Genomic DNA, 24,819 nt, shown 5'->3' on the forward strand with positions numbered 1-24,819 from the left:
TCACCTCTGGGAATCAGAGAGAAGTGCAGGACTTAAAACCCACAACTAAGTGAATACAAGAACAGCTCATTTCCAATTATGTCACTAGTTATATTACACAGTCTTACACTATCACTCCAGATGACTTGTAGTCTGTGGGCTAAATGATTGCTGTAGCCCATTTCTTGGGCATCATAAGTCTCCTGTAAGAGAGAATTGAGCAATGGATTGATTTAATGTTAGACTAAAATGTCTTAAAAATGTTGAAAAGAGCAAATTCTCGATAGTGACTTATAAGTATTATTATTTTAATGTAATGAAATTGTATGGTTATAAGTGTATGAATGTCCTTTAACTTGTACTTTGAATGTTTGGACTTCTTCCCTTGTGAAGTTTGAGCATTACATGTGAAAAACTTCAGAAATATTGCCGAGCGCTGCTAAATATCTTTGAGTAATTAATTTTAAATGAACAAGTTGGCCCTCTATACAATTCTTTCAAATGAGTCCAAAACATTAGTAAATAAAAAGATGCCTGAAGAAAAAATTAGTCTTATAGTGAAAGAAAAGAAGTACTGTAGCTACTAGTTAACTTGTACAATGTATGTTTTGAAAATAATAGTTGTTGCCTTGAGTTTATTTGTAATATTTTTTGCATGTGTTTGCTTTCTGTTGGGGTGCTTTCTGCTGAGGATTTAGTATGTGGGCAATAGGTCAAGTTTGTGTACTATTTTATAATGTGATTAGTGTGATGCATTGTTCACATGGCAGCTGGTGCTGCTCACGAGAATTTGACTCGTGCTGACAGGTTGTCTTTTATTAACTCTCCCAAATCTTTCTCCTTATGAGGACCACAATGGAAATAAGCATACATGCTTTTTTGTGTTATCCTCAGCAAATGTAATTGTCATTTCGAACTATGTGTTCTTTTCATTATCTGCACTTCATGTATATTGATTCAATGAATGCGCGAGTGGTTACCACTTATGATGTACTGGTATAAATTTTATGTAATTTTTTAGCTTAGCTAGTTATGGTATTGTCAATTATTTATTGTTATTCTTGTCTATATTATGTTAATTTACTCTTGTGTTAACTCGTATGTAAACTGTCGGAAATAGATGTAGTCACTAAGAATGGTGACAATCGGTAACTGACTCAGTAGAAGTCACCGCGCCCCAGCTTCAAAGCATGGGGTTCTCTCTTTCGCTCTCACTCTCCAACCCTCGAACAAAGCGGATTTCTAATCTGCTCTCCCATTGCTACCCTAGGGTAGCGTGGTAACATATTTTGTATATTAAGTTGGGGGTAGGAAAAAGCCCAGATGGTATTGGTACAACCTTGCAGGTGAAGGATTATATTGGACCCAGGCTTCTTATGTCAACCTCGCCGTGCACTGTGCCAAACTCATGCTGGGCTAAGTTTTGGCCAAATCGGTCACCTGCCAATTTTTCGGCAAAATTCATGGGTCTTTTTGAAATTTTTTCCATTTCGGGTCATTTTGGTCACCTGCCCGGATTTACCCACCATCTCAAAGTGGTCAGGACTCCTGTGGGGTTCACTTGGACACCGCTCAGGTCAACAGTTGGACCTTTTCTCCCATTTTTCACTTTTGGGCCTCTGGCGCCAGTACTGTTGGCTTGAGCAGTGTCCAAGTGGACCCCACAGGAGCCCTGACCGCCCTCGACCTGTGGGTGAGATGATGGGTAGATTGGAGCAGGTGACCAAAATGACCCCTCAAAATCGGCAGGTGTCCGATTTGGCCCTAACTGAGCCCAGAGGAAGAGAGTCGTTCACAGTGGACGGCGAGGTAGACGCGAGAAGCCTGGACCCAATGGCGTGGCTGTCGCATTCCTCCAAATTTGGGCCTTTTCTCCGATTTTCCCTTTTGGGATTCTGGCGCCTGTAGTGTTGGCTTGAGCACTTGGAACACCACAGGAGCCCTGACCGGCCGCGACCTGGGGGTGAGATGGTGGGTAGATTAGAATAGGTGATTAACATGACGCCTCAAAATTTGCAAGGATTTTGGCCCAAATCGACAGGTACCCGATTTGGCCCTAACTTAGCCCTGAGGGAGAGAGCCGGCCACAGTGGATGGTGAGGTAGACACGAGGAGCCTGACCAAGGGCGTGGCTGAGGCACCCCTCCAAATTTGGGCCTTTTCTCCCATTTTTCACTTTTGGGCCTCTATCGCTCGTGCTGTTTGCTTGAGCGATGTCCAAGTGGACCCCACAGGAACCCTGACCAGCCGCGACCTGTGGGTGAGATGATGGGTAGATTGGAGCAGGTGACCAAGATGACCCCTCAAAATCGGCAGTTGCCCGATTTGGCCCTAACAGCCCAGAGGGAGAGGGTGGGCCACAGTGGAAGGCAAGGTAGACGCGAGGAGCCTGGACCCAACGGCGTGGCTGTTGCACCCCTCCAAATTTGGGCCTTTTCTCCCATTTTTCACTTTGGGGCCTCTGGCGCCCGTACTGTTGGCTTGAGCGGTGTCCAAGTGGACATTATAGTAGCCCTGACCAGCCGTGACCTGTCGATGCGATGGTGTGTACATTGGAGCAGGTGACCAAAATTACCCCTCAAAATCTGCAAGGGTACCCATGCATTTTGGCCAAAATCGGTAGGTGCCCGATTTGGCCCTAACTTAGCCCAAAGGAAAGAGTCGGCCACAGTGGACGGCGAGGTAGGCGCGAGGAGCGTGGCTGTGGCACCCCTCCAAATTCGGGCCTTTTCTCCTACGTTTCACTTTTGGGCCTCTGGCGCCCGTGTAACTAGTGAGCTGTTACTGGGCTAGTGACACAGGGAGAGATTGACAGTCGGTTTAGGTTAGGTACTTTATTGAAAGGACACTGGAATACACACATAAACGCATGTTGGCAGGCCCGAGTCTGAAAGAATACTGACCGTGACCTGACCTCACACACCTTTAAGTACCCTTGGGGCGTACCGAAAAGTAGCGTCCCTCAGGCTGGGACAGGGTTGCTGGGCGTAGCCCGGAATTGTGTTTTTGGTAACCTACAAATATATTACAAGAGTATTATGGCCGTAGCCCAAACATACATGCTCTGACGCATAAGGCTAGTTGCCCTTACACTTTCTCCCAAGAGGCTGCTCACCACATGCCTCATTATGTTCTTGCGGGGGACTGTTCACCACACCAGTACTGTTGGCTTGAGCGGTGTCCAAGTGGACCCCACAGGAGTCCTGGCCAGCCGAGACCTGTGGGTGAGATGTTGGGTAGATTGGAGCAGGTAACCAAAATGCCCCCTCAAAATCTGCAAGGGGCCCATGGACTTTGGCTAAAATCGGCAGGTGCCACATAGGACGGCGAGGTAGACACGAGGAGCCTGGGCCCAAGGGTGTGGCTGTGGCACCCCTCCAAATTTGGGCCTTTTCTCCCATTTATCACTTTTGGGCCTCTGGTGCCCTTACTGTTGGTTTGAGCGGTGTCCAAGTGCCCACAGGAGCCCTGACCAGCCGCCACCTGTGGATGAGATGGTGGGTAGATTGGAGTAGGTGACCAAAATGGCCCCACAAAATCTGCAAGGGTTTTGCCCATTGATTTTAGCCAAAATCGGCAGGTACCCGATTTGGCCCTAATTTACCCCAGAGGGAGAGAGTCAGCCACAGTGGACAGGGAGGTAGGCGCGAGGAGCCTGGGCCCAAGGGCGTGGCTGTGGAACACGAGCTTTTGGGTTTCCAGTACCTTAGGAGGAAACGTGTCGTACATGTTCTCGAGGCCTCGCATCGCACGCGTGACGGTTTCCAACACACGTCAAGCGAGGTTCGCACCCCTGTGGTGAACAGTCCATATGTACGTCTATGCGACATTTTGGCTTATAGTATGGTCGCTGCAGAAATGGGATGGACAAGGTATGTATATGTGGTGTAGAAACAGCTGGCCTTCGGCCTTGTTTTACTATTGTGTAGGTTAAGTCCATATTACGCCTGTAGTACAGGCATTTGTCTCCTCATGAAAGCACAACCTAGGCCCTGCCAAGCCATGTTTCAGTGAGGCTGGGTCCTTTGCTACTGTAGCGTACGCAAGATGTGTATATAAGGAGCCAGGCTTTGGTCTCCATGGGCAGTTCTCTATAGCACTTGTACTCAGCGGTGCTCGTCCTCAGACCCACGCGGTTACTTTGCGGTCGGGCACGCCTCGGAGCCTGAGCGCCGACCCAGCCTAGGTCGACACTCGCACTAACCAGATAAAATCCAGCAACCCACTCGAGCTTCATTCACTTCCTCATCACCATAGTCCAAGTAACATACATGCCTTGTTACATTGGTACCCCCCCCCCCCGGGAGTTTTGACGCGCTACGCCCGACAACGACTAGCTGCTGCACCCTACACACCACTAACGTCACCCCGACGAGGAGGTTATCGCTTCTACTGACGTCCCTCATGACCGCTTCCTCACTCGACGTCACGACCTCCCCTTCGCTCGACGTCACGACCGCCTCTTCGCTCGGCGTCATGACCGCCCCTTCGCTCGACGTCACAACCGCCTCTTCGCTCGACGTAATGATCGCCTCTTCGCTCGACGTCACGATCGCTAGAAATCGACGTAACGACCGCCTTCTCGCTCGACGTCACGATCGATGCAAATCGACGTCGCTACTTCAGGGAAGCCACCGCTTCCAATATTTGCTGTCTGCACCGCCTCCAGGGAGTTTGCGCTTCCACTGACGTCCCTCACGGCCTCTCCCCCTCATTGGACGTCACGAGCGACGCAGATCGACGCCGCTACTTCAGTGAAGCCACCGCTTTCAACATTTGCTGTCTGCACCATCTCCAGGGAGATCCCGTTTCCACTGACGTCGCTCAAGGCCCCTTCCCCGCACTAGATGTCACGATCGTCGCAGATCGACATCACTATTTCAATGATGTCGCCACCGCTACCAACGACGCCCAGCCCCACTAACGCCAGGCACGACCTCTTACGTACACTGGAAGTCACGATCGACTAAGATCAACGTCGCTACTTCAGAGAAGCCACCGCTTCCGCCAGCGCCGCCAAAGGGGTTCCCGCCTCCACTGACGTCACAGGAGCCCTGACCAGCCGCGACCTCTGGGTAAGATGGGTAGAATGGAGCAGGTGTGTATACGTCCCATACACATGTGAGTATCAGTCAGTCATATGACCCACACAACCCTCCTCTCAACTACCCCAACCACACCCTGGACTTATTGGCGCCACCATTTCCTGCCAAGATTGCCGAGCTAAACATCACGAGGATCAAGCAACACACACACACACGAACACACACTCATAAGTGCAATCAACCACCAACACATTACATTACAGAACTACCCCATAATAACGAGCTCTTTCCCCCCGGGAAATATTATAATATATAAATAGAAATGTAATAATACTTAAGTACCAGCTGAGCATATTGTGAGAGACTGAATACTCCCACTAAAAACTGTGCAAGTACGATTGCTGGTAACCAAGCAATTGTGCTTGTTCAGCAGTTTGCTGAACGAAACCGAGCCGCACGGGACAAGCACTATGTACACCAAGTGACAGGGAAGATGTGATAAATACTATTGATTTAGAACTTTAATTGTATAGTGACAATAAGTGATTAAAGTGGAACAAAGTGACAACCAGTGTTTCACAGTCGCCTACACCCTTGGGGATACAGGTGACCAAAAGCAGAAGGCACCTGATTTGGCCCTAATTTAGCCAAAAGGTAGAGAGTCGACTACAGTGGACGGCGAAGTAGACGCGAGGAGCAAGGGCCCAAGGGCGTGTCTGTGGCACCCCTCCAAATTTGGGCCTTTTCTCCCAATTTTTACTTCTGGGCCCCTGACGCCCGTACTGTTGGCTTGAGCGGTGTCAAAGTGGACCCCGCAAGAGCCCTGACCAGTATTCACTTTTGGGCCTGTGGCACCCATACCGTATCCCTGAGTGGTGGTAAATTGGACTCCACGGCAGCCCTGGACGCCCTCGACCTGTGGGTGATTTGGCGGGCAAATCTGAGGAGACCAAAATGACCAAAAATCCCAAAGGAGAAACCATATGAATTTTGCCCAAAATCAGAAGGTGACCGATTTTGTCCAAACCTACCTCACAGGTAGAGAGTCGGACAAAGTATAAAGCAAGGTAAACATGAACAGCCTTAGCCCAAGGGCGTGGCTGTGGCACCCCTCCAAACTTGGGCCTTTTCACCCAGTATTCACTTTTGGGCCTGTGGCACCCATACCGTATCCCTCAATGGAATCACATTAGACTCCACGGCAGCCCTCGATCTGTGGGTGATATGGCGGGTAAATCGGAGTAGGTGACCAAAATGACTCAAAATCCAAAAAATCTCAAAGGATCCTTTGGTAATTTTGAGGGTCATTTTGGCCACTTGTCCCGATTGGGTCACCACCTCAGCTACAGGTCGAGGGCCACCAGGGCTCTTGCGGATCGCACTTAGATACTGCTCAGGCTAAAAGTACGGGCGCCAACAGGCGGAAATGAGAGGGGAAAATTACAACCTCGCCCTTGGGGGGAAATCCGAAGGTCAGCGATTTGGTCCAAACTTGCGCCACAAGTAGAGAGTGGGATAGGGTGCACATCAGCGTAGACAGCAGAATCCTGAGACCAAGGGTGTGGCCGTGAGAGCCCTCCAAATTTCGGCCTTTTGACGTTTATGCCTGTGGCAGGGATACCGTGTGCCTGACTGGTGTGCCATTGCACTGCAGGGCATCCCAGGCCGCCCCGGACCTGTGGGTGTCATAGCGGGTAAATCGGTGGAGGTGACCAAAATGCCCCAAAATGCCCAAAATCTCAAAGGGGGTACCCCATGGAATTTGGGGGGAAATCCGAAGGTCAGCGATTTGGTCCAAACTTGCGCCACAAGTAGAGAGTGGGATAGGGTGCACATCAGCGTAGACAGCAGAATCCTGAGACCAAGGGTGTGGCGGTGAGAGCCCTCCAAAGTTCGGCCTTTTGACGTTTATGCCTGTGGCAGGGATACCGTGTGCCTGACTGGTGTGCCATTGCACTGCAGGGCATCCCAGGCCGCCCCGGACCTGTGGGTGTCATAGCGGGTAAATCGGTGGAGGTGACCAAAATGCCCCAAAATGCCCAAAATCTCAAAGGGGCCCCATGGAATTTGGGGGGAAATCCGAAGGTCAGCGATTTGGTCCAAACTTGCGCCACAAGTAGAGAGTGGGATAGGGTGCACATCAGCGTAGACAGCAGAATCCTGAGACCAAGGGTGTGAACTTGAGAGCCCTCCAAATTTGGCCTTTTGATGTTTATGCCTGTGGCAGGGATACCGTGTGCCTGACTGGTGTGCCATTGCACTGCAGGGCATCCCAGGCCGCCCCGGACCTGTGGGTGTCATAGCGGGTAAATCGATGGAGGTGTCCAAAATGCCCCGAAGGTCAGCGATTTGGTGTGAGCTGCTCCGATTTACCTGCCATCTCACCCACAGGTTGAGTGTGGCTACGGTTGCCGTAGAATTCAGTTTGACAGCACTTAGGCCGACGGTATTGGTGCCAGAGGCCCAAAAGTCAATACTGGGTTAAAAGGCCCAAGTTTGGAGGGTTGCTACCGCGACGTCCTTGGGCTGAGGCTGCTTATGTGTAGCTTACTGTGCACTGTGTCCGACTCTCTCCCTGTGGGGCAAGATTGGATCAAATTGGTGACCTTTGGATATTTGGCAAAATTCATGGGGTTACTCCTTTGAGATTTTTTGGATTTTTGGTAATTTTGGTCACCTGCTCTGATTTACCCGCCATCTCACCCACAGGTTGAGTGCGGCTAGGGTTGCCGTGGAGTTCAATTTGACAGCACTTAGGCCGACGGTATGGGTGCCAGAGGCCCAAAAGTCAATACTGGGTTAAAAGGCCCAAGTTTGGAGGGTTGCTACCGCGACGTCCTTGGGCTGAGGCTGCTTATGTGTAGCTTACTGTGCACTGTGTCCGACTCTCTTTCTGTGGGGCAAGTTTGGATCAAATCGGTGACCTTCGGATTTACGGCAAAATTCATGGGGTTTTGAGATTTTTTGGATTTTTGGTAATTTTGGTCACCTGCTCCGATTTACCCGCCATCTCACCCACAGGTTGAGTGCGGCTAGGGTTGCCGTAGAATTCAGTTTGACAGCACTTAGGCCGACGGTATTGGTGCCAGAGGCCCAAAAGTCAATACTGGGTTAAAAGGCCCAAGTTTGGAGGGTTGCTACTGCCACGTCCTTGGGCTGAGGCTGCTCATCTGTACCTTGCTGTGCATTGTGTCCGACTCTCTCCCTGTGGGGCAAGATTGGTCACCTGCTCTGATTTACCCGCCATCTCACCCACAGGTTGAGTGCGGCTATGGTTGCCGTGGAGTTCAATTTGACAGCACTTAGGCCGACGGTATGACGGTATGAGGTGACCTTCGGATTTTCGGCAAAATTCATGGGGTTACTCCTTTGAGATTTTTTGGATTTTTGGTTATTTTGGTCACCTGTTCCGATTTACCCGCCATCTCACCCAGAGGGCAGGACTCATAGATTTAAGTTGGTCAAATTTAGATTTAAGAAGGGAATAGGAAAGAACTTTTTTACTCATAGAGTGGTCAAGAAATGGAATAGACATAGTAACCATGTAGTGAGTGCTGAAATTATCAGACGTTTTAAGAAAAGGTTATACAACTTTATGGATGGGGATGACAGGTGGTAATGGAAATGGAACTGTCAAGTATAAGCCTTATGGTCTCTTGCAGTTGCCTTGTTTTCCACTTAACCTCTTAAAATCCTTTTGAGTTAATCTGGAAATAGCTTGGGTGAAATTGTGTGTGCTATACTAATTTATTTTTATTTTTTTTTATTTTATTTTATTATTATAATTATTATTATTATTTTTTGTACCTGTATTAAGTTGAATTACAGCAATAACTTTTATGTAAATATCCTGAATAACTTGTATAGTGTGTTTGTTTGCACCCTGTTCAAAAATACAGTGGTGTTATTGCCATCTATTCTACTGAATCATAGTCCTGTTTATGGTCGAACAAAATATGTATTATATTTGTCATTTTCTCAATTATATGGTTCATGACCTGCAGTGGAAACTGTATTTGCCACCTTAGAATAATGTAGTGATCAATGCATGTAAGTTATTTTTCTGTCCGCTACTCAAAGTTTGATATAATTCTCTAATTAGACTCACCACATTCTCTGATTTCCTAACAGTGCAAATTTGATATTACAGATAACCGCAAAGATGAAGCAGGACAATTCAATGATCCCTCTGACATCTCCATCATCATCACCACCAGTCAAGAGAACTAGTGGTTTACAGCGTACTGGAGGTAAAAGTACACCAATTCTCTTTTAAGTCTCTCATCACAGTGGCACACTTGAAAGCTGCTGTTGTGGCATATTTCAAAGTTTATTTAGTTCAAAAGCACCCACTAGGCTAAAGGATGTCTTATTGAATCAAGTGAACTCTGACCCAACATTCATAAAGTATCAGCACAGGTTAAATAGTATAACAGATAACATTTCCACATTGCCATGATACCTCACATACTGTCATATATCCTTACATATTGCACAGGAAACACTTAAAAATGAACACAATATATTTGTATGGGAGTGCCTTTAGTAGGAACTCAAAGGGTGATCAGTTTCCTTTGTTGATCCAGTGGTCTACCGTATTGACACCATAGGCAATTCTACTACTACTAATACCAATATTAGTACTGCTCTTATTTACTGGTGAATAGTGCATGCCATTCTCTATTGATTACCTAGAAGGAGTTTTAGAACACTTGGAGATACAGATTGACCTCTCATTAACGGACGTTAATTAGCTGCGTTTGCGGTGTTTTCGCTGTTTTTGGTGCTGTTGTTTAGTGCTGTGCAATCACTATGCCACCCAAAAACCACTCCAAATCAACAGATTATTCACATCAACGGACACCGTTACCCCCCTTTTAGTCCATTAATGAGAGGTCAACCTGTATATCGAAATTCATGTTTCCAACCTACACCATAAAGAGAGTTCATTTCAATATCATTATCAAGTGAACTTGAGATGAAGACCAAGGAGGAGGTAGATGAATTACATATAAGAGATATGTCTGTTGAGAAAGGAAGAAATAGTGCAGAAGATAGGAGTAAATAGAGAGTGAAGAAACTGGATGAAGAAACTATGTGGCATGAAGGGATGTACTTGTCTCATTTGTAAATTTTTTGAAGTAGGGGAGAGTGGAGTCACTATATAATGAAACATTGGGGAAACTGGCTGTGACTGTTGGAAGTGATGTGGCTCTGCATTGCCTTTGACGTGAATGGTGTGGTGGGGAACAGGGATGACCCGTCATCCATGAGGTGTTGAGATAGGAGGAGTGATGATTGAGTTTTGGATGGGTATAGGGTGACTAAGCCACCTCCTTTGTAAGGGGAATAGAGCTTTTAGGTATTTATGCATATATGTATTGTCATACATACATATACATACATATACCAAGGCTTTTTCCCCCTTACAAGGGAGGTAGCCAAAAAGGAAAAGGCATAAAATCATTTCCACCCATTCCATCCCTGAATACACTCCACACCCCTCCACCCTCCCTCTTCCCTCTTATCTTAGCACCTCCTGGATGACGGGTCATCCCTGCACCTTGTCCAGTGCCCTGGGTCAGAAGCGGTGTCGCAAGACACAGCACATCCACAGCAAGGCCGCTTCATTAAATCGGCGACCCCCCTCTCCGTTCCCCCATGCATAAAATGAGAAGACAGGGAGAAATCCCTTCGGGCTGCGTCAAATTTTGCTCACACATACTACCTCACCCCCCATCCCCTCGCTCATTCCACCTCATGCATCACAACATCATCCATATACAACCATTCTCCATTCACCCCTGTCTTCTGTCCTCTCCCGTCCTTCCTCAACAGACATTCCCCTCTTCCCCAAAGCCCCCTTCACCCCATCCATCCACCTCATATGTATTGTCAGAATTGGAATATTAATTCTTTTCTTTGTAGGTATGAGAAAACGTCTACCTGCATTGGTGCGTGCCCTGTCCATGAATGATGAAGCAAGGTAAAATGATACCCTTTGTACATTTGAAGTTATCATATCCATTGATTACACAATTTTGGAATTGAATAATTTCTTTTAAAATTTATTTATTTTATTCTTATTTGCAGACCCTTAGTTTACACCTATGAAGCACTCCTAAATGCTGTGGACCGTGAAGACTATGACATTTGCAATGCACTCTTATCTAATGGAGTCCCTGCTGATCCACCAGAACAGGGTAGACTGAACACAACACCCCTTATCCTTGCATCACAAAAAGGTTTTCAGAATATTCTCAGACTTTTGATATTATATGAAGCCAAAGTAAATGCTAAAAATAAGAATGAACAAACAGCCCTTCATTTTGCAGCTAGGAGGAATGATCTAGCCATTTGCCAAGAACTCCTAGATGCTGATGGCATTGATGTTTGTGCAAAAGATAAACAGCATGATACACCTCTTCATGTAGCTGTAAGGCATAATAACCTTAATGTGTGCCATGCTCTTCTTGAGCATGACAGCACTGTTCTCAAATGTGTAAATAAAAAGGGTCATGCACCTCTTCACACTGCAGCGATGGGAGGCCATGATAAGATCTTGAAATTTTTGGTAGAAAATGACGCTAACTGGGATGTGTGTGACAAAAATTGGTTCTTGCCTCTTCACTATGCAGCTCAGCGAGGGCACACTGAATGTTGCAGAATTCTTATTGAGGCTTCTGGTGATAATGAACCACAGCAAGTAAGAGCAATGCTGAAGGATGGTAGGACACCCTTAATGCTTGCAGCCAAAGGTGGATATAATTACTGCTGTGATCTCATGCAGAGTGCTGATATCTGCTGTTGTGATCGTGAAGGTAATACAGCTCTTCACCTTGCAGTGATGGGCGACTTTGATAAGACAGTTTCATCATTGCTTTCAAGAGGTGCAGACCCATATTTTCCCAACAAACAAGGAAATACACCTCTACATGAAGCAGTGAGCAACAAAACTTCAAATTGTATTAAACTTTGTATTAATAATCAAGGAAATATTCAAGTAAAGAATAAAAAAATGCAATCAGTACTTCATATTGCAGCTCTCAAGTGTTCTGATCAGAACTTAGAATATCTTCTTAACTCTAGTACTAATTTAAAGGGAATTATTGACGACAAAGACAAAGAAGGATTCACAGCTCTTCATTATGCAATCATGAAGAGGTCTGTTACATGTGTCCAGCTTTTAATTACCGCAGGAGCCTCTGTGAATATTACAACTAAACAGCACATGACTTCACTTCATCTTGCTGCAGATGCTTGCAACACCCAACTCTGTGAACTATTTCTCAGTCTAGAAGCTTCTCAAGTTAACCAAGAGAATGGTGAGAAGGAACTCCCTCTTCATTTAGCTGCATCTAGGGGTTCAGTTCAATGCTGTAATATATTGCTTCGCAAAGGTTCCATGGTGTCTGGACAAGACTCCAAAGGTAGAACCCCTGTTCATTTAGCGGCACAAAAGAATCATATGGAATGTATTCAATTGCTTGCAAGGAAGGGAGCTTTCTTAAGAGCTAAAGATAACGAAGGTAGAACAGCACTCCACTATGCAGCTGAGTCAGGATCCTTGAACTCTTGCAGAATTCTTGTACATAATGCAAAATCTTTGTTATGGGAGGACACTGAGTTTAATATTCTACCTCTTGATATCGCCTTTAGGAAAAAAAAAGATGAAGTCTTTCGGTTTATGATGCAAAAATTGGTCAAGAAAGATAGTCAAGAGGATCTTGAAATTCGCATCCATGACTATATGCACTGTGCCATTCCTGAGGAGAGAATGTAAGTATTACTATACATTCTACACAAAATTGAACAAGGGAAAAAGAAACCTAGGTTTTAAAGGGAGTTAGGTGGTGTGGACAGTAATTCTTTGACTAAGGTAGAAGATTAGCAAGTTTAGATAATTATTTACACTTGGTTAGATTTCAATTTAATAGGGTCTTTGAGATTTTGACTATTCTGTTAAATCTACTTTGCTATTAAAATCCTTCAAATCTCATGAACGCATTTTTTATGTTTTTTTTTTTATTAGTATTAACTTTTTCCTGTCTCAAAATGGATGCAATTAATCTGTTGTCCCAGTTCTTTCTTGTTAGAGAACAGACGTTCCCAAGAAACTGGCCTCAGCATTTAGTTCAGCCCACAAGTCACTGAAAAGATTTTATGTTGCTGTCTAGAAGGACAAGTGTAGAGCCATGTACTAATTGCTAGGTGTCCTATGTAAGATGGTTGCATCTCAAGCAGTTGAAATTGTTGCCAAGCAAATTCTATTGTTGCATTGACTAGATTTTATTTTTATGCAGTTTTTATAGGACAAAGGTTAGTTTATTCATCTAAAGAGCTATCCCTATGTTAATAAGGTCTTGTGATTTTGTTATTGTTCACATCATGCAATACCACTGATAGATAAGGCAAGTGTGGTTCATTGCCGTGACAACACTTGCCTCTATTGACTAGATGGTTGGAACTTGTAAATGTAATCTTAGCAAAAAATGCACCATAGATATCATTGCAAAATTTTTGCAGGGTGGCTATTGAGGCGATAGTTGATTCAGCATGGTGGAAGAGTGCTTTCACAGGCCACCGTGGTCCCTGTCAAAATTTCAGCAAGCTTGTTGAAGACTACCCTCTCCTAGCCAAGAAGGTTATGGATAAGTGCTGCACAACTAAAAGGAAGTTTGATTTTACTCTCATAGATAATGATTTCTATGTTCTTTCAGGTTAGTTTTCTTGTTCACTTGTACATCTTGGGAATTTATTTCAATTTGTCTCTTCTTGTTTCTGTCCTTTTTGTGGTATTCCTTTATTCTTGAGCTATTCTTTGTATTTGAAAAAAATGTTAAAAAGCTTAGGGGCATACTGTGATCAGGTGATAACATCACAGAATTTGCCTGGCTCCAGGCACCAAATGCTCCAGATGCATGCACCATACAGGACGCACAAGACAGAACATGTTACCATACACTGCACTACATTCATTCACTTTAGACAAGTCCACAATATCTCTTTATCAAGCTGACCCAGTGGGTGTGGCTAGAATATTTGGTGCCGTAGGTCTCCTGGTCTCTAACAAGAGATATTCAGGGCAATGAACAAGTTGATTGGTTTATTAAAATCTCTTTTTAATTCTTTTTCCAAATTCCCTGCCAACTGTTCCTGCCATATTTACCTAGTTGTATTTTACAGGAAGGGGAGCTATGCTCGTCTTCATATCTCATTTTATCTAAACTGTTTTTAAATTCACTTGTTATGTATGCCTGGACCTTATGAAATTTGTTTTTAATACTATAGGCTCTGATTTAAAAAGCTGAGTAGTAATTACATGTGTTGTGTATTCTAATTTTTATTTATTTTTCATTTTTTTGTAGATTCTAAAAGAAAAAGGGTGATGAATCCATTTGATCCTGTGACAGGAAAACTCCCAAAGAATACTCGCTCATTCTACAAGAATGACTACGTATGGTGTCAGCAAAATGTACTGACAAAGATGGTCCAAAAGGAAAGGAAGGATCTTCTTCTACATCCAGTCATAAAGGCTTGGATCCTTAACAGATGGAATTCATATGCCCAAAAACTCTTCATCCTGTACCTGATTATAGAAACTATATTTGCATCAGTTCTCTCAACTCAGGTTGCTATGTCAAGGTATTTCTGACAATTTAAATAAAGGTTTACTTAAAGGTAAGGTCATGGAAGTCAGGGTGGAGTATTCATTAGACCATGCCTTTCATACATACATACATATACCAAGCCTTTTTCCCCCTTACAAGGGAAGTAGCCAAAAAGGAAAAGGCATAAAATCATTCCCACCTATTCCATCCCTGAATACACTCCACACCCCTCCACCCTCCCTCTTATCTTAGCACCTCCTGGATGCCTTTCCCATATCTGAAATACAGGGGGTACCTGGACTTATAAGCTAATTAGGAGCAAGATGTCTGTTCATTAACCAGATCTTATTAAGTAATGTGAAGAATTTATGGGGAAAATAAGGTTAGAGACCAAGGCCCCAGAGCTACATACATATACCAAATGCTTTTTTCCCCCTTATAAGGGAGGTAGCCAAAAAACAAAGGCATAAATTTAAAGCTGTTTCAGAATGGCAGGTTGAATAGATTGGTTTGGACCAAAGCAGTAGAATGTATTTTTATAATAATAATAAGTTTATTTGGCAGTGAATCAATATACATGAAGTGCAGATTATGAAAAGAACACGTACAGTAATTCAAAATGACAATTACAATTGCCGAGGATAACACAAAAAAGCATGTAAGCTTATTTCCATAAGAAAAGTACAATGTATACCAACAACATAGTTAATGAATTGCCACAAGTTTAAATTTCTGTCTCTATACCAAGGGCTTCTTCCCCCTCACAAGGGGGGTAGCCAGGTCAAGACACACACCCACTCCCACCACCCTTGTTTTGCTCTTATCTTGGCTCCTTGTGGATGAAGGGTCATCCTTTCATCCCTTTAAATTTAAATTATCATGACAAAAAACCCATCATCCAGGAGGTGCCAAGATAAGAGGGAGGGAAGAGGGTGGAGGGGAGTGGAATATATAGGAAATGGAATTGGTGGGAGTGGTTTCTATGCCTTTTTCTTTTTAGCTAACCCCCCCCCCTGTGTAGGGGGAAAAAGCCTTTGGTATATGTATGTATGACAAAAATAAGTGTCTATCTATCTACCAAGGGCTTCTTGCCCTTTATAAGGGATGGAGCCAAGTCAAAGGCACACACCCATTCCCCTTTTATCCACCACCCTTGTTTCCAGTGGCGGCGCCAGGGGGGGGGGTGTTAGCCCCCCCCCCCAACTGAAATTAGCAAATTGAAAATTTAAAACACTCATTGAAATCATTTTATTAAGTGGAATTTTTAATTGCCAGGGCTAAAGATTTGTCAGCCATCAGTGCTAGCCCTACCATTAACCCCCTCCCCTTCTGAAATGAGGATAATATATGTGTATTATCATATTACTATTATCCCCCCAAAAATTTGCTCAGCCCCCCCTTAGCCTCCCCAACTAAAAATTCCTGGTGCCGCCGCTGCTTGTTTCCCTTTTATCTTATCTTCTCGTGGATAAGGGGCTGTCAGTCTTCTGTCCACTGTCCAGGTCAGAAGCAATGCAGCAAGACACAGTTCTGTACATCCACAACAGGGCCACTTCACTTACATGGTGACCCTCCCCCACCCTGTCACCTGTCCCCTGTCCCCTCAGGCAGAAAATTGAGAAGACGGGGAGAAATATCTTCGGGCTTCATCAAAATATCATCCATAAATGACCATCCTCCACACACCCCTATCCCCTTCCAATGTGTCAATGATAAAAAGGAAATACATGGTGATACTTAAATCATTATTTGTTTTTACAATCATCTGGTAAAGCAAATATTGCCTTGAGTTTTACTGACTGGAAATCTGGAGTCTCCATGGTGGTTGGCAAACGGCCTCAGGCCTTCCCTCTGATCTATTTGGGAATAGATATTGGCCCTGTCTATGTTATACTAATGTGGAAATATTTCTGTGTCACTGGCATATAGTAGAAGTAGGAAGGGAGTAGATGTCACTTATCAGCCCTCATTATTTGAAGAGGGGAAGGAAACTAAGTTGAAAGAGAGATATCTTGGGGCGAGTTTGAAGAATGAGTGTCAGGCTCTGGAGGCTGCTCTTTCTGACAGAGGCAAAGCTGTTTATAGGTTTTGAAGAGAGCAAGAAGTGAGATAGTTCTCTCTGACATCACAGGACCACCACATGAAGGCAGTCATCATTTGCTTCTGGTTGTGTCTTTATTTGAAGATGCCACTTTGGCTATTACTGGTATATTAAAGGTTATTTCATTCCTTTTTCAGAAACTGGATTCAACAAGACATGAAAAAAGAATTGGTTTGTAGCTACCCAAGATGCTTCAAGGTAGCTGATGTTGATTGCATAAAGAACGTAGAAGATAACTTGATTACTGGCTGTCCTGATTCATGGAATAATTCACTTCAAGAAAATGAAGAATCAACAAAAGCATCACAAGATTTGGCTTTTGACACAGAAAATGTGACATTAACATTTTGTACCAGCATTATGCCCAGTTGGACAGTGACAGATTTTTCATTGTCAGGAGTGTTAGCAGTTCTTCTTTCCATCTACCTTCTTGTTGAATTCAACTGTATGGTGAAGGTAAGTACAATAAATGACTAAAATTATCATCATCATATATATATAAATATACATATATATAAATATACATACATACATACATGTATGCATGTATTTACCTAGTTGTATTATTTGGGAAGGGGAGCTATGCTTGTAGTGACCCATCTTTGTATCTCTCAGCATCTAGTTTGTTAAATTCTTGTATGGATTTTGCACACACTATTGTTTCATCCAATTTGTTTCAGACTTCCACCACTTTGTGTGGAAAACTATTTTTTTTTTTCATATCTCTTCTATAACTATCCTTTTTGAGTTTCTTTTTATGTCCTCTTGTTTTTCTTTTATCTTTGGATTCCTTCTCACTTCTTATACATGCATATATCAAGGACTTCCATGCCTTTTGTGATTCTGTAAAAGGCCAATAGATCACTTCTTTCTCTTCTTTGTTCCAGGGTTGGTAGTTCCAGTTTAGACAATCTATGTTAGTATGTCAATTTTGAAAGTGTTAGGGCCATCTTTGTTGTTGTTCTTTGGATTCTTTCTAATTTCATATATACATAGATGCTTATACACATACCAAAAGCCCTTTCCCCTTTATATGGGTATAGCCAAGTTGAAACATACATCCACTACACAGTAAAACCCCTTCCTGCCTCATGTTCTTCAAGCATACATTATTAATGGTATGGAATGCATATACCAAAAGGCCATACCAAATCATACACCCACCCTTCATCTATCCAAAATCCAATTTATTGTCCTTCCTCTCTTTACACTTCATAGATGAAGGGTCTTCCATGCCCTATACTATGCTGCTCATATCAGAGGTAATGCAGCAAGATACAGCACCTCAACAATAGCTAGAGCTGGTTTACCCCCTACTCTTCATTATGTGGTGACCCTTCCCCTCACTTCATTTGAGAAATCTATGGAGCAAACAAGAAAGAACAACACTTTAGGCTGCATTGTTTTTTCATTCAGTACCAATCTACATTCACTCTTATCTTTTGCCATCTCTCCTCCATGCTTGACAGATATTCCTTTTGTTTCAGTGTTTCTTTTGCCTCATCCATACACCTCATTCTTGGTCTTCCCCTTAAGCCCACTTCTTTCCACATTATTTTTGCTGGTCTTTCACTCAATCTTTCTAGATCATCTCAGCATTCTTTAATAATAATGATAATAATAATAATAATAATAGGTTTATTGAAAAAGCAGTGATACACTGACAATAATACAATAGAGTAATTATATGAGTAATACGCCCAGTCTAAGTTTTACAGTGATACGCTGATGATAATGCAATACAGTAATTATATGAGTGATAGGCCTATGATCAGCCATACCTGACAGCTCTTTCCACTCCCACTTTCTGCCTCATTGCTCTCTCATTATCCGTCGTCATAACCCCTCCCCGCAACCACTCCATCTCAAACATGCTTAGGTTCTTAATTTTTGTCTCCTCCAGTTTCCAATGGTTTATAGTTGTGAGCTAGTGGCATAATGGGAATCATGCTGATCTCACATTTGCTTAGTTGTGGGTTCAAGTGTTACACTCTGATTCCCAGCAGTGACAGATCTGCCCTAACAATCCAAACACAGAGGGCAAAGGTGACAGCTTTGGCTATGGCTACATGCCTCATAGCAAAGGCTCCTCACCCCTATTTTCAGTTTTCAACTCTGTGCTCCATATAATTCAGTAGGAAGAAACTCTCCCTTGTAGAGTCTTCTTTTGTGTTCATATAAAGAACTAGGTTTACTGGCCATCCGTCCCAGTGACGATGTGCCCCAAGTCCATTTGCCCCAGAAATTTGGGCGAATCTACTTCATCGGTAGTTCATGCACCCCAACTGCTCAATATTGAGTTATTGTGCCCCAACTCCCCCCCAAGTCCATTTGCCCCAGAAATTTGGACAAATCTACTTCATCAGTAGTTCATGCGCCCCAACTGCCACATGTAACCCCAAATATCCCAAGATGTCTATTTCATATGCACAGTGTGCATATATGAATATATTAAGAATATGTCACAAGTAAAGTAGTAGCCTCAGATATATTTAAAAAACAATTGTCAGACCACAACATAACACTTAGGAGTACTATTTTACATTAAAAAAAAAAACATTATGTGCTATATGTTTGTACTATTCAGTTGTTGTTGTTTTTGACATTCCCAAAACTGTCCAGCAGAGCAGCCCCATCTCCCATAGGAACATCATGGCTGGATTACAGTTTTCCCATAAATCCCTTATAGAGTGTATATTGTGTTGTTGGCATGGATGATTGTATACAATACAGTCTTCCACAATGTGTTGTATGAGATGAAGTGTATATTGTGTTGTTGGCATGGATGATTGTATACAATACAGTCTTCCATAATGTGTTGTATGAGATGAAGTGTATATTGTGTTGTTGGCATGGATGATTGTATACAATACAGTCTTCCACAATGTGTTGTATGAGATGAAGTGTATATTGTGTTGTTAGCATGGATGATTGTATACAATACAGTCTTCCACAATGTGTTGTATGAGATGAAGTGTATATTGTGTTGTTAGCATGGATGATTGTATACAATACAGTCTTTCATAATGTGTTGTATGAGATGAAATGTATATTGTGTTGTTGGCATTGATGATTGTATACAATACAGTCTTCCATAATGTGTTGTATGAGATGAAGTGTATATTGTGTTGTTGGCATTGATGATTGTATACAATACAGTCTTCCATAATGTGTTGTATGAGATGAAGTGTATATTGTGTTGTTGGCATTGATGATTGTATACAATACAGTCTTTCATAATGTGTTGTATGAGATGAAGTGTTACATCCTGGACAGTTATCTGTGATGCTGTCATCCAGCCTTTTCTGGTAACTTAGAAGAGCTGGATGATGGCCACTTCACAGTCTGGTCAGGTGGACTCTGTCCTCTCAGGGGAAAGAGGATTCAGAGGAATATCATGGAGTCTGGCATGCAGCAATGTGTTGTCTTTCAGTTTGCTGATGGAGGAGTGAGCAATATGATTATGGATGTGCTTCTGCAGGTTGGTGGTTGTGGAGGAAGAGAAGAGAGTATTTGTGTATGGTATAGGTATTTGGGTGTCGTTTTGATGTTTTTTGGTATATAAGGGTGTTCTGCCATGTAGTGTAGTGGGTAGGCTGTGTTTGTGGACACTGCAGCAAGTGTTTATGTGTCTCTTATGTCAAGGTGGTCCTTGACTTTGAGAACTTTTGTATCATAGCGTAGATGGTCTGTAGCTGTTGTATTTGAACAGCCTGTAATTATCTTTAGGGCTTTGATCTGTATAGTCTGTTGTTGTTGTTGTCATTCCCTAGACTGTCTGTCCGAGCAGTCCCGTCTCCCCAAGGAAGGCCACAGCCGAAACTGGGTTTTCCCACAAATCCTTTATAGAGTGTATGTTGTGTTGTTTGCGTGCATGATTGTGTATAATGCAGTCTTCCATTATGTGTTGTATGGTATGGGGTGAAGTGTTACATCCTGGGCAGCTGTTCACAACACGGTCGTCCAGCCTCTTCTGGTAGCTTAGAAGTGCTGGGTGGTGACCGCATCGCAGTCTGGCCAAGTGGACTCTGTCCTTTTGTGGGAGAGAGGATTCAGAAGGGTGGATATCAGGGGGTCTGGCATGCAGCAGTGTGTTGTCTTTCAGTGTGTTAATGGAGCGGTGAGTGATATGATTATGAATATGTTTCCGGAGGCTGGTATTTGGTGGTTATGGAGGAAGAGAAGAGAGTATCTGTGCGTAATAAAGGTCTTTGGGTGTAGTTTTAATGTTTGTTGGTGTGTGTGGGTGTTCTGCTATGTAGTGTAGCGGTGGTTATGTGTTTGTGTTCGATGCAGCAAGTGTTTGTGTGCCTCTCATATCAAGGTGATTCTTGACTTTGAGGACTTTCATTTCATGATGTAAATGGTCTGTTAAGTATTTGTGCAACCTGTAACTGTTGATAGGGCTTTGTTTTGTATGGTCTGAAGGGTGTTGTGTTGTGTTGTGTTTTGTGACATTAGGGGCCATGCAGGACTTGCAGAATTCATCACTTAGCGTATGCATTGTTTATTACTGTAGTATTAGTTTCTTTGATTTGTCCAAATGTTGTTCCAGTGATTGACTTAAGTGCGTTAAGTCTAGGTGTGCATTTGTTTTTTATGTTTGTGAGGTGTTGTTTGAAAGACATGGATGTATCGTATTTTACACCAAGAATTTTCGGTGTGTTTGTAATTGGTATATGAGTGTTGTTGATGTAGAGATGAGGTATGTATTTGTGTTCTTTTGTCCAGTTGGTGAGAAGTGTTGCTGTCGATTTGGTTGGAGCTATTTTGAGTCTGTTTGTGATGAACCATGTGTTGAGTGTGTCAAGGTAAGGCTGGATTATTTCTGCAGCTTTGTCTGTGTTACGATGTGTGTATGTGATTGTTATGTCATCTGCGTAGGAAGAGATTTGTATTTCTGAGGTGTCTGGTGTGGGTAAGTCATGCATGTATAGATTAAATAATGTGGGGGATAGAACTGAGCCCTGTGGTACTCCGTTCTTAATGTTTCTGATGTGCGATGATTGGCCATTATATGACACATGAGCATTCCTGCCTGCCAGATAATTGGCCAGCCATCTTTTGGTGTTATCGTGCATGTCTGTGTTATATATTTTATTTGTTAGGTTGTGGCGGGGGATAGCATCAAAAGCTTTACTAATGTCCAATGTTATAAGAAGTGTTCTGTGGTGGGGCCTATCTGAATTGATGCCATCTAAAATTCTTTGTGTGAGGTTTGTCAGAAGAGTGTTTGTGGAGTGTAGTGGCCTAAAACCGTGTTGTGAGTCAGCAAGGGGAATATATGGTGTGACAAGTTTAAGTATTAGGCGTTCAATGACTTTAGAGGGGGTGCAGAGGAGTGTGATTGGGTGGTGCGATGTTGGGATTGTTGGGTCTTTGTTCGGTTTTGGAATGGTGATTATTTTACCATGCTTCCAGATGTCGGGTATAGTGTTGTGTGAATAGCTGTAGTTTGCAATGTTTGTGAGTGTGTGTATACCTTGTGGTCCAATGTGTTTTAGGTGGATGTTGCTTATGTTATCAGGGCCACAGGCAGATGAGTGCTTGAGATTATGCATTATGAGTTTTGTCTGACTGTCTATGAAGGGTGTATAGTCTGAGTCTGTGGGGAAGTCTTTCTTACGTCGAATGGTGCGTTTGCTTGTTGTCTGTTTGAGGGTAGATTATCTGTTGTTGTGATTATTGCTGCGTGAGAGCGTGTAGTGTTAGTGTTGGATAGTGTGATGCTGTTGAGTGTTTTGTACAATTTGCTGGTGTTTGTTTTGTGATCAAGTGTATTGATAAAGTTTTGCCAATTTTGTGTTTTTTGTTCATGTATTTTATTGGCAATCACAGTGTTTAGTGTTTGTATTTGGTCTGCTATGTTTTGAGGGATAGGTGTGGGGGTATCGTGTTTAAGTGTGTCACGTTGTCTGATGAGGCCTTGGATTTCTGGTGTGAAGTTGGGGTTGTGTGATTTTCTGTTGCCTCTAGGGATGTATCTCTTGTCTGCGTTTTGTATGATTGTATTAAAAGCGTGCACAGCATTGTTTATGTTTGTGATTGGTGTACTGTTAAGTGTTTCAAAATGTTGTTCTGTCTCTTCAGTAAAAGCTTCCCAGTTAGCTCTCTTGTAATTGGTGTAAGTGTGTCTGTGGCCAGCTGGGGTGCATCTTGTTTTGGTGGTGATGATGATTGGAAGGTGGTCAGAGCCAAGGGCTCCGACCACTCTCCATGATGTTGTTGGGGTTAGGCAGGGGGAGCAAAAGGTGATATCAGGAGAGGAGGGAGTGTAGAGGGCTTGGTATGGGATATGTGTATGATTATGCGTGTTGTTCATGATAGTCAATGAGTCGAATTGAGTCTGTATATCAAGCCCTCTGTCTGTGTCAGGGTTGTCGACATACCAGGCAGACGACTTGGCGTTGAAGTCACCACCCATGATCAGGTTGGGGATTGAGGTTAGTTGGCTAAGTTGAGGTCTGAAGGTGTTTGGAACTGTGGGGGATGATTGGGGGGGAATGTACATGTTAACTATTGTCAGTGTTGAATTGTTGCCTGTGCGGATTCGAATGGATTGGGTTTCTGTTGTGTTATCTGTGGTAGGGAGGAGAATTTTGGTTGTGGCACTTGTGTCCACAAAACAGATGGAGTGGTGGATCAGGGTGATGAGTCCACCGCCATTGCCGTCAGTCCGGTCTTGTCTGATGGTGGTGTAATTATGAAATGATGGTGTTTTGTGTGAGTGTCTTAGTTTTGTTTCTTGTAAAATTGCAATGTGCATGTTGTGTTGTTTAAGAAAGTGTTCAAGTTCATGTTTTTTAGTGTTAATACCGTCAATGTTGTGTTGTAATATGTTGATGTTGTGTGTTTTGTATGTGTTGTATGTTGCCGTTTGGGGTTGAGGTTGGGGTGGTAGTGGGGAAGGTGTAGGATCTGGGTCAGAGGGGGGGAAAGGAGAGATCGGGGACAAAGGAAGGGGAGTACTAATCGGGGGTAAGGGCAAAGGGAAATTGGGAGTGGGTAAGGGTGTTGGCTGTGGTTGGGGAGGTGGGAGTGGGGTTACTGGAGGGCAAGTAGAACATGTCCAAGTGTTTGTGTATTGGTTTGTGTCAGCAAGTGTTGTACAAGTGAGGTGGGCCCAGTTTTTGCACATATTGCACTGAACTGAGCCCTTTGTCTGTCTGCTCGAAGTAATGGGTTTAGAGCATGTTGGGCATGTGTATTTTGTGGTGGGCCCAGGATTGCTCTCTACATCTCCGGCTAAAAGTAGAAGAAGAGGGGTGATCGCCGGAAAATCACCCCTCAGTGCAGAAAAAACGTAACATTGTATGTTGGAAAAAAGGATTGTGGTACTCCCCCAGGTAGGCGTAGCTCCTCTTTGGGGATTGGTGCCATCTGCGTAGAGCTGATGGCCAGGGGTGGTTGCTGCTGATTGGCCCCCAACTCTTGGGGTTGGGGGGTGGTCCCACGACGTAGACGTTGCAGCTCCAGGACCTGTATAGTCTGTAGGGTGTTGTGGTTTGTCTTAGTGAAATTAGAGGCCCATGCTGAGGTAACCAAATTTATCACTGGGTGTACATATTGTTTGTATAATGTGGTAGTTTCTTTGTTTTGTCCAAATGTTATTCCTGCAATTGATTTAAGTGCATTAAGTCTAGGTGTGTATTTTGTCTTTATGCTTGTGATGTGTTATTTGAATGACACGTTTGTATTGTATGTTATGCCAAGAATCTTGGGTGTGTGTGAGTGTGGTATGAGGCGTAGTACAGTGAGACCTCTCATTAACAGACATTAATTAGCTGTGTTTGGGGTGTTTTTGCTGTGTTCTTGGTGCTGTTGTTTAGTGCGTGCAATAACTATGCCACCCAAAAACCACTCCAAAACACCAAAAACAAAGCGAAAACACGGCAAACACAGCTAATTAACGTCTGTTAATGAGAGGTCTCACTGTATGTGTTTGTGTTCTGCTGTCCAGTGGGTGAGAAGTGTGGCTGTGAATTTGGTTGGGGCTATCGAGTCTATTTGCAATGAACCTGGTGTTGAGTGTGTTGAGATATGGCTGTAGTAATTCTGCAGCTTTGTCTGTATTATAGTTTGT

The 24,819-nt window shown here is 43.5% G+C and overlaps 1 protein-coding gene across 1 annotated transcript in view; it reads left to right on the plus strand.

Moving 5' to 3' along the window:
- LOC143021130 (uncharacterized) overlaps nucleotides 1-24,819 on the plus strand; it is a 74,362-nt gene that overhangs the window by 43,605 nt on the left and 5,938 nt on the right. Inside the window, exons 12-17 of the mRNA XM_076178420.1 lie at nucleotides 9,175-9,274; nucleotides 10,953-11,010; nucleotides 11,118-12,803; nucleotides 13,551-13,744; nucleotides 14,393-14,669; nucleotides 16,874-17,192. Of these exons, the coding sequence (XP_076034535.1) occupies nucleotides 9,175-9,274; nucleotides 10,953-11,010; nucleotides 11,118-12,803; nucleotides 13,551-13,744; nucleotides 14,393-14,669; nucleotides 16,874-17,192 (2,634 nt within the window). The remainder of the gene's footprint in view (nucleotides 1-9,174; nucleotides 9,275-10,952; nucleotides 11,011-11,117; nucleotides 12,804-13,550; nucleotides 13,745-14,392; nucleotides 14,670-16,873; nucleotides 17,193-24,819) is intronic.

Source organism: Oratosquilla oratoria, chromosome 41 (assembly GCF_046742065.1).
Source record: "Oratosquilla oratoria isolate Oo_2021 chromosome 41, ASM4674206v1, whole genome shotgun sequence".
Lineage (NCBI taxonomy): Eukaryota > Metazoa > Arthropoda > Malacostraca > Stomatopoda > Squillidae > Oratosquilla > Oratosquilla oratoria.